Below are 14540 nucleotides of genomic sequence, written 5' to 3' on the forward strand. Positions count from 1 at the left end.
GTGGCACACGAGGCACAGCCGAGTGTGTCACTGATGTTCTTATCACATTTTGACGTCCTCTGTGATCTATTACTGAACAGATGAACAGCAAATTGGAATCTATTTGTTTTATATAACAAAGAATTGAGAAAGGTTTTAATGATGACGTCATCTATACATCTGTCCTAATAGACGAGAAGCGAATGAAAACATGGATAGATGTCATAAATTAGAGAGGCTACAAAATTGACATATAACTAAGGAAGGACTCTGGAATTCACGAAAAGAAGGCAACGAGCGTTTTGCCATCCAAACAACGCATAAATCGGAGTAAATAAGGACGTTTTTTAGGACAAATAATTGCAGCATGATCCCGACAACACGACGTAAATAAATAAAAGGTGTGTCTTACCAATAATACCATTTCCCTTTTTTTTCTTCAATGAGATGTAATCGTCATCATTCGTGTTTAATATAAATTCAGCAACTTCATTAAATTCCTATTTCCGTACAGAAGCCTGTTTTGTGACAGTTACTAATGGCACTGTTTACAAAACGCCACCTGTTGTGTTTGAAAGTCTCTGCATGGACAAAGGCGTCTGGCAGAAGGTTCTTTAGCCACGCATGTAAAGAGGATAGGCTGTTTCTGTAGCGTGCACATGTGGGTTGACACATCGTAACTTGGAGCTAATAGTGACTCTTTGGTCTCCACAGCGCTACACTTCATTCCAAACCTTGTGAAGGGCAATATGTATATCATATTAGAAGTTTTCGTGAGTAATATCGCAAAGAAATTTTTACGAGTCAAAATACAAACAATGAGTTGCGATACTCAGCGACACTAAGTACCAAAACTTCGTATAAGCTTTTATTATAAGGCAGGGAAACCGAAGCAAATAGAGAAGCGGTTTGCGTCAGGTATTGCATAACGCTCGCTCCTTATTAAAGTAAAAATAACCAACTGTCCTATTAATAGCACAGGATATTTTTACTCGAGTCGGCCAGCTAAATCTGGAGTCTCAACACCCTATAATCATGCTTCTTAAAAAAGATGGAGAAGACTTACTTTTTAAGATCTTCTGTACGGTTAATGTCCACAAAAAAGGTCGGCTCACACAGTGATTCTGAAAAAAACAGAACAAAACAGGACATGGTAACCCTTGAACATCTTTTTGTTTTTTGTGAACACTCTAGAGCCTTCTGGAAAGAAATCTCTAGTTGGTTAGATGAATGCGGTATTGAAACGCTTCCTGATCTAACAGATCAAATTAATATTATGTTTGGCTTATTTGATGTCGATAATCACTTTATGCTTTTAAATCACATCATATTAATGGCGAAGCAGACCATCTTTCTCTGCAGACAGAAATCTATTACCCCAAGCTTTATTATCTTCCTCGTGCACCTTAAAAAAATTTTCAGAATAGAAGAATTATTTATTTACTGACCTTATACAATTTTATTTACTTTATACTGCTGTAATTTTTTTTTTTCTAATGTAAAACGGAAAAACACAATAAAATATAAAAAAAATGGGCTTATTGAACTTTCAGAGGTGGGAAATTGGTTAAACAGTCCATACGTTGGGTAAGATTTTCACCGTTAGCGAAACTCTTTGACTAGCTTGTAGTAAGAGGATTAGCGGGAGAAAAAAATATGAAAAGAAAAGATATAAAAGACTTACCACGTTCTTTGCAGACATCAACGCACGATTTTCCAGCTGCACCCATTGATAGTATCATTTCTGACAATGGAGGCCACCGCTCGATATGTTCACAAAAGTTCTAGGAAACAAAAAAGACAATTCTGTAAATTAATTTTTATCCTTCTTTGTCGGTCCAGCACAATAATTTTCGATCCCACCCTGAGCGATTCTTTATTAAAATGTATGAGGGAAACCGCTCAGGATTTATCAACAACCCAAAAACTGTGCATCATTTGTTCAAGACAGAACTTCGAGACCGTTCAAGTCCTTTGCTCCGTTTTCTGTCAACCATCAACAATTTTCATTCTTTTTTTTTTGTTTTTTTTTTGGTCGACCTTCCTTTTTCCATCCTAGTTTTTCATGCTTCACTAGGTAAAGTAACAGTCAATCTCTTTATCAACATTGATCACATTATAATAAATTATAAAAGTATGATCTCAAAATCCCTCATTAGCACGTTTCTTTCTAAAAGTGAGTGGATAATAAGGACAACTTTTTTTAAAACTATGTCTATTCCGAATTATGATGAAGTTACTTTCCGGAAGTACATTAAAGTTACTTTCTTTAAGGGATAAGTTGTGCATGCCAGGAATAGTTGAGCCAAATAAGCTCAACTGGCCAAGCTACGTACGTGCAAACGTAAGTACTCACATAATATTCTGTGAAAGCATTCACGCGTTCCAGCATGCCTTTATGCGTCCATTCATGAGGAAGGTAAGGCTTGACCTACAAGAACGAGTAATCTAATCGATCAAACAGGTGGTCTAATTTTCCATTTATCAGCTTAGGGTTCAGTCCGTCAATCACACCTTAACACGTTCAGTCAGCAAATTAGTCAGTGACTCAGTCACTCACCAGGTCAGTCTATCAGTCACTCAGACAAAAATTTGGCTAGGTTTAATCAGTCAGTCTTTCACAAACCACCCACTAAGACAAACAGCCAGTTAGCCAGTCAATCTGTTTGTCAACCCTCAGCCCGTTCGTAGGTCAGTATTCAGACAGTCGGTAAGTCAGTCAATCAGTCATTCCTTCAGTTCGTGAGCCAGCCGATAGTCTACTGTGGTCGTCAAGTCTCTGGACAGCGAGTCAGTTCGTTCGTCATTCATTTAGAGAGCCAGCCAGCCAGTCGTCAGCTTCTACCCTCGCGCGTGACTCGCACTTCGCGCCGCCTCGTCCTTTCCTCCGATCGAGTGAAAAACGAGAAAAAATTACGCCTGTTCTGTAGGCTACCTTAAATTAATATCTCTCTAAGATTTTGATATCACATCGACATTGTCCCTATAACAATCTCCCTTCAATCTCATCATTCTTCTGAATTATCGTTTTTATTATATGAAGAACTGACACTTCATTTGCAAAGGTGTAAATACCCCAGTTCTTAACATCTCCTTCACAGCCTCTTCCACATGTGAAAGATTAGAAATATCAACGGTGAACACGTGTGGCTTTCCGATGAAGACTTCGGCGTAAGGATTCTGTGATGTAAGCTAAAAACAACACAAATGACTAACACTGCAGCAAAGCCTCGGTAAATTGCTGTTGCTCAACAATAAATAAAAGCTTAAAAGATTACACATTTCCCTCGGCAATGTTTCCCAGATTAGTTATGGATATTGAACTTAGTGGAGTGCAAGTTGGTCTGAAATTGTACGCGGGATTTCAAAATCAAGCAAGCGCGCAGCGCAAGTGTAATTAGAAATCAACCATTACATTACATCTGTTTTGAAATCCCAAAAGTGAGTGGCTTTACACAACTCTTTTTAGTCCGAAAAAATTGTATTGATCCAACATATTAAGCTGGTTTGCAAATTATTGCAAAAGTCGTCACTTATTTTCCTGCAGTTTGATTGATTTCGCCAATAAGGCCTTGAAATTTGAATGATTGTTTCTTTTTTTTTTAGTAAAGCTGTCTCTTTGTTGGGAAAAAGATGCGATTTAGTGCACGAAATTGCGAGAGCCAATCAGAATGCAAGGATCACAAGTGATTTTTAAATGGATGTAATAAAACAGAAAATCAAGTCTGAGTCACACCCGTCGACGAAAAAATAGCCAATCTCTTCTATTAGACTCCCGCACAAGCCTTAGCAAACCTGACTTCATCTAACAAAAATATCACCTCAGTCTCTTACGTTTCTAAGAGTTGGTTTCAACTTGAAGAATCCTGTGTTGAGGCGATTATGCGGAGGGTCAAACTGCAAAACAATACTTAATAATAATAATAATAATAATAATAGTACATTTTTAATTTTCATTATCTATATACAACTTTACCAAAATCCAAATCGTACCTACATGCTAAATTACTAAAGAGAAAGATCTTTTTGACATCACATAATAATGCTGAAAAAAATTAAATCATCTTTGTTTTATCTGCGTACATTCGGAAATTAACAAAGGGAAAAAATGCTCTCTACACAATAAAAATAACAACAACAATAATAATAAAAATAAGATATAAAACAATGATGATAACATTGTCAATAATAATGATGATGATGACAAGACGAAAAACATCTTTCTCTGCTTCTTTACCAAGCTCAAAAATTTATCATATCTATTATTCTATTTATGATGACAATGATAGTGACGATGATGACAATGATAGTGACCATACTGATAATGAGGGTAAAGATTCTCAAACCCCAAATAACAGCACTCTTTAAATAACCTTTTTCCTTGCGATTACATCAATGATTACCTTGGCATTTAGAAAAATACATCCTTGTGCTATTGCTTCCAGGGGTGCAGGGCCTTCATACGGAAATCCGAGACCTATGAACACCTGAAATGATTAAATATGACATCGGTGCTTTGATCAGGCAAGACAAGGCTTCAATAACGTCATCGTCGCCGTCAATATCTGAAGAAATGTTGCACGTTTATTTCTAATGTCTCCTGAACTCTTTTCTCATCCTTGAAATATGATCATTAAATCAAGCATTAAGATTGTGAGATAAAAAGGAAATGATCACGAATTAGAGAAGTTCTTGATTGTTAAAAAACCCTCTACTTGTTCGAACCGAAATGCAAAGATAGCAGTAAGGAGAATATGCATACTGATGTTGGGTATACATGGTTGGTCCCCGAGTAATTATTAAATCGCGCAAAAACAATGTCGGCTACTGATCCAACGTCTTGAGCCTATTTTTCCTTTTGTAGTCTCTATTTTAATCCAAGTGAAAGTCGATCGCAAATGTGGTTGTCGACAAATGAGGCGCGTTTTCATTATTCTGGTTAGTAGTTCAACAGAACAACATTCTTCTTCAAAAACTCTGGCTCTTATGTTGATGGCATGTTTATGGTTTGCGTAACAACTCGGACTGAACTCGATTTTAAAATTCTACACTTCTCCTAAAATATGAAAAGAAATTAATTGTAAGCTGCTTGAGGTGGTCGCTTAACAGAGACAATTTGGGTCTCAAGAGGGTTCAATTTTGGTGTCCATGCCCACTGGACACTGGTGCTTGTTACATGAAGAATATCTTCGGAGTAAATATTGGAACCCAAAATTAATATCTAAGTTGGATTATACTTTATTCGAGGTTGCTCTGTATGCACGCTACATGCTCACCTTAGTTTCCTGTAAAAGTTTTTCTAAGTCGGGTTTACTAAGAATGCCATGTGATATCACGTACTCAGGAATATTTTCTTTGATCTCTGCTTCCTGAAAACAAAAGACGCCAGTAGTTTAATCACTAGTAACAATCTACAGGAAAAATTATTATACATGCATTTTTGGCAAAGTAAAAGTTGCAATCTGTATTATAATGCGACTAGTATTTGGAGCAGGACTGCTTCTCCTCCTGAAAAGAGATTTGAGACCACCGGTGGCTAATCCACAATCGAGATCGTCAACTGAGCAGTAATGTTCAATCAACGGTAAAATTACCTATCCCCCCAACCTTGGATAGAAATTTCTATCTCCCTCAGACTTTAGTCTCCAATATGATATCGAATATGGGGCAAAACTTTTCACGCAGAAAAACAGAGAGCTTATTGAGGCACTGTCGTTAGCAATATCATACAGCCTTCAGTTAGTTATTTCAAACATTTTTTCCATCAACATTTTTCCATCTCTGCAAACATACCGACATAGCAGAGAACGTTCCATGTATTTCTAAATGTTTATGTAACGTGTCGAGGTATTCTCTTTTTCCCTGCAAAGGAAGAAACGATACAAAAATTAAAAGGAAACTTTGAACAGGGAGGCTTCAAGGACATCACCTTGTAACTTATCAAACAACATTAAAGGATGCTTTGATTATTTCGGCGTTTTTTTTCCTTTTTTGTTTTATCGTAACATCGTGTTTGTTTATTTCAGGTGAATTGGCATATGGGTAGCCATGCAGGCATGCGCGTCAGTCATCCTTACGACAGCTTATATATGAGGTGTCACACAACGTTTCGTTTTATAACTAAGACCCTTTTGAGCAAATCCTTCGCTTCATTTACTAGTAAGCGCCGAGGCCCCATTCAAACCAGCTTGAAGCTTATCTGGGCCAGCCTGCATAAATATCGCTAATAAATAAATAAATAACGTAGCAGCGACGTCTCCCTCCAGATATTTTGTGCTTCTCTAAAAGCGTTAATACGATTTTCTTTAAGCTCAAGGTTTCTGTGTAACAAGTTCTTGAGAGGGGATATGAAATGGCTTTGATCGGAGGCTATTGCGCGTAAAGTCGTCTTGGTAAAAAAAAAAAAAAAAAAGGTGCCAACGCTATCCTCTCTATCCCTTGTGAGGTTAATGGGCATCCAGGCATCCAACAACGAAAAACTACAGCACGAGTATAATTAGAAAGTTTTCTTAGGAGAACGCTAAGGACACAAACTGTGCGTCGTTTAAAATTTGCAGTCCGTGTTCATCGTGCGAATCCTATACAAACTTGATCTCTCTAAGCCTGTTATTTTCCCTTGAGTTATAACATTTTTCAAAATTTGCAAACAAATATTTAGTAACTTGTCAAAATATTTGACACAGTTCATTTTTTGAGTGAACTTGGCGATCGCTGCAGGCACGTCACCAAAACAAAGCACACACTCATTGCCAACTCTTTTTTCTGAGAATCTATGTATATGTCTCCCTGGGTGATCGAAGGAACAAAATTAATAATAATAGAGAGCCATTGGACCAGCTTAAAAACCCTCACCCGCCAGAAGCTAGCTTCTTTGCCATAAACGAGTCCGATCGGTTTTTTCTTCAATGGTTTAACGTCTTCTGGAATAGGTTCACCAACCACAAAGCCCAGAAACAAGTTATCTGGACTATGAGCTGATGAGAAGAGCAAATGGTAATCACTTTTCTGAGAGCGGGATTATGACTCGGTTCTTCTAAGACAGGAAAAGATCAAATTTAATTCCTTACTAATTGGTTATAAACCTCTTACGCCTTCGGATTTATAATAATCCTTTTCGTTTCTCGTTTACGCGCAAGTGTTACAACTGTTTGTAGTTTTATCTTTTGTTTGTTGCTCCTATTTGAGGGCATCCGAAAGCGTTGCAAGGAGGGGTAAAAAAAATACAGACAAACAAACAAACAAGATAATTGTACGTGTAATGGTTAGGATCAACTGGGGATTTTGTTAACCACTCGTACGATTACAGACCGAATTTGACTCCACTCAGTCTTATTAACATAATTAATCAGTTTTGTAAAAGCAGCTTGAATAAACAGCATGGAAAGTCGCTTACGAAACATTGTCATGATCTGCCGAAGATTGATATCAGCTCGCGCCCACGCTGTCTTTTCGCCAGGTATCACGCCTTTATATGCTCCATAGTTAAACTGTGCGTCCGTTCCAAAGGAATCAAGAATTCTTATTCGGCATCTAGGAATGGAATTACAAAGTACCCACATTAAACGCGAGACAAGGACTAGTTGAACAGTTTATGAAGAAAAAAATCAAAAAAGGGTAACTATGGCATAAATCCAAAGATTGAGGGCGAACTGGCAACAAACAAGTGCAAAGCAATAAAATAACAAAAACGAAAACCATCGAGATAACCATACGACCGACCTAATGAACGGAAACGGCACCGTCTGAAAACAACACGATAACGGAAAACCGTCCCAGCGACCGGCTGACCAACCAAAGAAACGAAGGAACGAAAGAACTATGGAGCGAAGGAACAAGTAAGTTCAAACATACATCTGACCTCTAACCCCTACACTTACCTATAAGGCGACAAATTTGGAGTAATGTGCCTGAACATGTTGGTAAACCCATTGTAGTCTGTGTAAATCAGGTCAAATTCAGGCTCGAATATATCAGCACAACCACGAAACTTTGGAGTCGACATATAACTGAAAAAGAAACATATAAATGCCAAGCAAACAAGCACAGGAAAGCACTTATATAAATATTGTCATGAACCATAAAATATTTTTCCTGGCGCTCGATTGGTCTAAACGCGTCACGTTACCGACAAATGTCTGTGCATATTTTCGCGCTAACTGAAGGCTACTATTTATATAATGCGACATGGACACGTCTTCAAATGCTCCAATATCAACGCAATCGTTGTGGATAATAACGAGAGATAAACATCACAAGTAACCGATGAGAAGTCAAGTTTAACACAAGGAAACGGTATCTAAAACACGACAGAGAAATTTTGAATTGAGTGTCGAAAAGCCAAAACCAAAGCGATCTCAGGCGATCCGTCAGAAGAAAGATCAAGATCATCAGTAGCCCATAAGGACTCATAGTAGAAAGAAGCAAACTCCTTGAGGTGCGAGAAAATGCGAATGAAAAAGTCGCGATTGTTTTAAGTTTTGCAGATGACTGGTTGAGCGGATGGCGCGAGAGTCTTCTGGACCAATCACGAAGCAGCGTAAATTAAGACTAAAGCGATGCCGGATTACTTTCAACTGAAAAAAAGCTTTAAGGGGTTAACGCACGTGAGAAAGTGCAATTTAATTCTTACTGCTTTATTCTTAAAAATTTGATGGGTTAAGAAGATTGCACGAGTATTATTGACCAGTCGAGGGCTAAAAAGACAAGACCAATCAAATGTTGTAAATCCAATTCTAGAGAACGTACATGTAATCACAACTCTGAACCAATCAGAGTATAGAAAAAGAACACACGATTCGAAGAAAACAATACAAGAATTGCGTTTGATTGGTCGAGAAGAGTTTTCTAGACCAGTGAAAGAGCGGAGCGAAGAGAAAGGAAAACTCGACATTCAATTCCCAACTGCTGTAAAATTGCACTGAAATTGCTCAACCCAAACTTACCTCTGGTACGTAGTGGAGTTGACGGAGATTGTCACGTCATGTCCCAAAATGTACAACGCCGCTATCAGATCGCTCCACTGCACCATCTCTCCCAGAGGTGCACCCGTGAAAGCCATATCCAGCCACATGGGTTGATAAGCATACGTGCCTAAGAAAATAAAAATCTATGGAAAGAGTTAAAAACAGCGTCTTAGTCAATTTTTCCCTTGCTAATGTTTCGCGTTGGAGAATGAAATCGTTTCCTTGAAAATGCAAATCAAGGTTCTTCGAGTGTATCCAAACTCGACTCTCGATACTCTACTCTCAAAAAATGACCTTTTTGACATGATGTTTGCTGCGTAGTGATCCCTCTGTTGTGAACTGTTTGGCTGCTGCCACCCACCGAGGCCACATTCTTGAGATACGGTCACGCATCCACCGCAAATTCAATTGATTCAGGGTGTCTATGAATGTTTGATCCAGCTCAAATCTCATTTCTGCAAGCTAACAGAAAACAGTAATATGACCTTCAGCAACACGTTCATTTTAACCAAGATCGTGTTACAGAGCACAGGACTCCATTTTCTCTCAAACAACTATCCACCATGTTTACAGCATGAGTAACACGTTTACTATAAGTAATCTGATGTCTTTCATCTATCACGTCTCTCATAAAGCGCGGTAAAATACACGTTAAAAACACAGACAAGCCAACATTTTTCGTTCTCAATGATGCTTCCATTCTCCGAATCCTGTGTTAATTAAGGATCCCCAAAAGGTTCTTCAATACCGCGATCCCAACTAAAATTTTCTCTCAATCCCGTAGTCCCGACGGTTTATACCGGCCAATCCCGATCCCCATCCCGAACATACAATTTTGTCTTCGCTCATTTCCCAAACTTAGAACGGCCTTTCCGGTGGGTGATGATTTTCTTAATTAGCATTGATTCGTTCAAGTCTATAGTCATTGTAAGGCATGAATTTATCTCTTTTCACCAAGATGATGATATTGTTCATTTAAGAAGTTCTACACGAACAACGCACGCTAGTCACGGTAGCGACTTTCTTTCATTAAACTTCGATCACAGAAAAACGTATGGGTATAGGTAGGTCAGTATCAAAGAAACGAAAACCAAATGCAAACAGTGGATAAAACACAAAAGGTCACGGCAATCCTGTAGTTCCATAACAACGGAGATAAAAACAAATTAACTGAACACAATTCTACTCTTCAAGCTAACACTTCTTCTGAGGCGGGAACCTCTTCCGAGGTAAAATCAGCCTCTCGTTCCAAAGATGGAATGTCATCATTATCACTCGGGGAATCGTATTCTAATATTCCATCTTCTTATCCGTCTTGTTTCCCGCTGTTTTCTCGCTGCTTCTCGAAGTCAGAGCATTCGAGACTGACCCGGGTTCGACCTGCTGAACTTCTCTCTAATAGAGATACGACGGGAAGTTCCAGCTCTTGCCATCGTTGTTTCCTGTCTGACAGAGAGCTGATGCACTGCTGCAACAAATGTTTACGCCCGATCCTTCATCTTCTGTATGTTCTGTGGTGCCATCGGCACAGGTGGTAACGGTTGAATTGCTGGTATGGCCGACAGGATCATGGCACGTTCGGGTACAGGATACCAAGAATTTGGATTTGTTAAATGGTACGCCGTCTAATGGGTTGTCCTCATAAAGTCTTCTCAGGCTACATTTCCAAAGTTCCTTGGGTAGTCTAAAACTGTGGAAAGTTTATCTTTGTAATGCACAACCGAAAGAATATTCTTTACAGTGTCGTGTAACTCAACAGGTTAAGAGCATCATATTAGTATAATTCTGAGACTTGCTGGAGGCTTTTCAACGCTGTTAAGCATTTCAATTGACGCAAAAGTCTTAGACCACGTTCTACATGAGCTCTGCGGGCCATTGTGGAATTTTGATAAATTGGTAACTTCGCTTCTGATAAAATTTTCATTCCCGCACAATTACTGAAGAGTGTTTTTAAGTAGCCCGACCGACTCTTAAATGGTAGAGCCGGTATGCCTGGTGCTTTTTATGACTGAGAAGATCAATTTCTTCTTAAATTCTCGTCAACGGACATCTCTGTTCTCGGTTTGTTTAAGTGATTATTTCCCGCATCCCGCTCCTAAAAATCGCCGATTTCAGTGTCCCGTTCATATTAGCAATCCCGCATTACGCTCCCTCCTTTATTTAAATTCCCGGATCCCGGCCTTTAAATGAGCCCGATCCCGGATCCCGAAAAACCTATTGGAGACCCTCTTAATTCGTTGAAATTTGAACACCTCTAAAACCAAAGAACAAAAACGACGCTCTGCATGATTGGTGCGAGATGTATACCTTAATGCGGTGATCTGATTGGTGCGAGATACATACCCTAAACGATCTGATTGGTGCGACTAACATACCACTCTATACGCTAACATATATATATTTTTTTCTTTTTAAAAATAACTTTTTTCACGTGTGCTTGATATCACCAATCAGCTGCTACACGTCATTCGCCTTTCACGCCACTCGTTCAGGTTGATGAAACCAGGGTCGTTGTCGGAATTTTTTCGGAGTATGGCTACTAAAACACTGAAAAACCCGTATCGCTCACCGAAAGTGACGTTGGAACTTTCCTGGTAGGGAAAGAATAGCCAAAATTCGAAAAGAAAAACCGAAAGTCACGTAATCAGTGGCTTTGGTAATGGCATTTTCCGCAGCTAAGAACGAAAATCGACATTTGGATGATATGCCACAGGCTGCAGTTGGCTGTGTACCTGAAAGAATTTCTTCTGTTGGTGAGGACAAAGTAAGTAACTAAGAATTTTGGTTTTTTTTTTAATCTTTTTATTCTTTTTTGTTTCTTTTTTTATTTTGAATTTTTATTTTCATTCGTTTATTGAGTCGATTTTTCTGGTCAGTGAAGGGCTATTGTACGTGTTTATATGATAAACAAAATAATACATGGCTGCTTGTAGATATGGAATTATTCTTCTCTAACCTCGGGTTCTTTGGTGCTTGTACCGTTTTTCCGTCGCCATGGCAGCAATGGACAAAATCTTTCAACCTGTGACGGGAATTGCATTACCAATGTGCATTAGTGCAGTAGTTATTCAGTAGAAGAGGAGGTGAACACTGTGCATTTAGAAAATTGCACTTAAATAGTTTATAGAGAGAAATATGACACTCGAGGTGAAACAGAAATTTGATATAAGAACGTACCTCACTAAGGTAAACAATGACAGAGCAAAGGTTCTCTGGCTTCAGTTTGTGTCTATCAACATAGCATTCTGTATTTGTTTCCCAAAACTGCTGCACAAACTGAGAAGTTGATTGGGGTAGTGAGTTAGTTACAGACACATTTTATATAAAGTCAGTGAAGTGTTAATATATAATTATGATCGATGTAAAGATCGTTAATACACAGCATGCAAATAACAAATAAAACATTCATAGGAACTGCAACAAAAGCCCCGAAAGAAAAAAAAATTTCTGTTCTATTTGAAACCATGCAAAATTTCAAAAATTAAAACCAAAAAATTGGACGAAACGAGCTTCTCATTTAACTTGCAATTAATTTCATGAAAAATAAAGAAAAGAAACGACCTCTGCGGGTGGACTCCAGTTTTAGAGGATGCAGAGAAGAAGCAAAGACAAAAGTTATTTCATTGCAAGTTAATTGTTGTCAAATTTCTCTATGCATATGGAAAAGATTAGAACCCTCTCAAACGTGCCATGCGATCAACGTGTGGCTTTGTAACTGACAGAGGGTTGTAATTTAAGTTCCCAACTAATATCTGGGAGATAACTACTCTCTGAGTCCTAGTTGTATTACGGGTAGTAACCCAAAAAGAAACATTTTATATACCATAAGTCAGTCCTACATGTACATGCCAACATTAGGAAGCACACACTAAATGTAAGGTCTGCTAAATATCTTACTTGAATTTTTGATTCACAAAATGGGAACAACCAGTCATGTGGAACCTGGCATTCTTCTTTGCTGAGCTTTTCTGGGTTAAAGAAAATGAAAGAATGAAAAAAAGACAAATCAGAGGAATATGTCATGAAAAGCTTCTATAACAATTTCAGTTACTGCATATCTTAAACAGCATTGTAACTTATAGAGTATCACTAACGCAAACTGATTTATTCTAAGACCATTATCAACACATGTATCAACAGACTGACTGAATGTCACTGACTGCCAGAGTAATTGACTGTCTAGTATTCGGGTTTAGACTAAATAACTTTTAGAACGACAAACAGACTGACTGAACATATAACTTAATCACTCCATGACAGACAGTGACTGACACTATTATGACACATTATAGGTCTAAACTCAAGCACCTGAATTCTCAATATGGTATTCCGGTGTTTTTACTCTTTGAGTTACATCTTGCTTGTTTGAATCATATACTGCAATAAATAATTAAAGCAAAATAAATACAATGACAAAAACATTCTGTATAAGATCTAACAAAACACAGTTATTACTTCTATCATTTTATCATTCATGTAATTATCATTATCAGAGCCATACGTCTGAACTCAAAATCATGCCTGCTCTGCAGACTTACAGGTTGTGAGTAACTGATCACAGCTTGGGTATTAATCAGATTACTGTAATGACAAAGGTATACTATATCTAACGGACTGAACTGGACTGGTCTGAACTGAGCTCTACAACGATTCCCAGAGGGCATAAAGGGGGGAAGGAGAACCAAGATTAACATCTCTTCAACCTTTCATACCCTAAGATCAGCATGTGTATTCTCTTTACTCCTCTATAAACATTAACTTTGGCACTGGCAATGAGAATTGTGCCAAAATTCAAGAACTTTTCAAGCTTGTGATCATTTTGTTAAAAATCTAACGAGCCTATTGTTTGATTCCACATTGATACCAGAGTGAAAAATCTGCTTGATATTAAGGTTTGGGTAATTTCTTATTATCTGTTTTCTGTATAATGTATGGAGATTATAGAGAGAATTTACATGTTAATCACTTCTGGGAATTAAAGGGTTAACCCTTTACACTCTAAGGCATTGGAAGTCATATTCTCTACAGTGCTCTCTTTACATTTCTCATAATACTGAGGAGGAGAATTTGTTTGAAAATCAGGAAATTCCTATATTGGTGATCGTTCCTTTATTGTCAGGACCTATACATTTGATTGAAGGGTGCTAATGTAAGGAAAAATTAGAGGCCATCCATTGTTAGGAGTTAAAGGATTAAGATAGCATAAATTATAATAAATCAACACTGTATCTGCTAGGCAGCTCAAAGTGGAAACCAGAGAATAAAACAGGGAGGGAGGTGGACAGTGTAAAAGGAGAGTAAGCAGATAAGGCATTAGATACCACAAGGCATGATGATGGCTTTTAATGATCTTTCATAAGTTGAACGTCCTTAACAAGCTTTGAAAGATCTCTCATGAATGGAATGTCCTCAACAAACTTCACAATTTCAATTGTCACTTTCTTCTACAAAATAGGAGGAAAAAAAGGAAAAAGACAAAAATTCCATGACAGCAGAGTGGGCCATGCACTTTCTACTCGAGTTCAGACACACACTCATACGTGGAACAACATATTTGATTAAGTATTAAACTGGCATTTTCCCCTTACCTTTACCAAA

The 14540-nt window shown here is 38.0% G+C and overlaps 1 protein-coding gene across 1 annotated transcript; it reads right to left on the reverse strand.

The window, feature by feature from the left end:
- Positions 1 to 171: 171 nt before the first annotated feature.
- LOC131776164 (alpha-1,6-mannosylglycoprotein 6-beta-N-acetylglucosaminyltransferase A-like) lies at positions 172 to 13959 on the reverse strand. The gene is made up of 19 exons (XM_066160012.1): positions 13938 to 13959; positions 13251 to 13319; positions 12840 to 12910; positions 12120 to 12218; positions 11899 to 11964; positions 9237 to 9404; positions 8922 to 9085; positions 7857 to 7985; positions 7373 to 7509; positions 6832 to 6953; positions 5773 to 5841; positions 5256 to 5348; positions 4383 to 4466; positions 3814 to 3876; positions 3055 to 3171; positions 2336 to 2410; positions 1664 to 1763; positions 1046 to 1103; positions 172 to 713 (listed from the first exon to the last, which is right to left on the reverse strand). The coding sequence occupies exons 1-19, from the start codon at positions 13957 to 13959 to the stop codon at positions 515 to 517; spliced, it is 1905 nt and encodes a 634-aa protein (XP_066016109.1). The 3' UTR covers positions 172 to 514.
- Between the last annotated feature and the right edge of the window lie 581 nt (positions 13960 to 14540).

This window comes from Pocillopora verrucosa, chromosome 13, assembly GCF_036669915.1.
Source record: "Pocillopora verrucosa isolate sample1 chromosome 13, ASM3666991v2, whole genome shotgun sequence".
NCBI lineage: Eukaryota > Metazoa > Cnidaria > Anthozoa > Scleractinia > Pocilloporidae > Pocillopora > Pocillopora verrucosa.

What these genes read in the sequence shown, in the direction of transcription:
- LOC131776164 (XM_066160012.1), bottom strand. Translation starts at nt 13,959, where the DNA reads ATGACTTCCAATGCCTTAGAGT. An exon ending in GAACGTTCTCTGCTATGTCG is followed by an intron (nt 5,349 to 5,772) that starts GTATGTTTGCAG and finishes TTTTGTTTTCAG; the next exon opens with GAAGCAGAGATCAAAGAAAA. An exon ending in CGTACAGAAGATCTTAAAAA is followed by an intron (nt 714 to 1,045) that starts GTAAGTCTTCTC and finishes GCCCTTCACAAG; the next exon opens with GTTTGGAATGAAGTGTAGCG.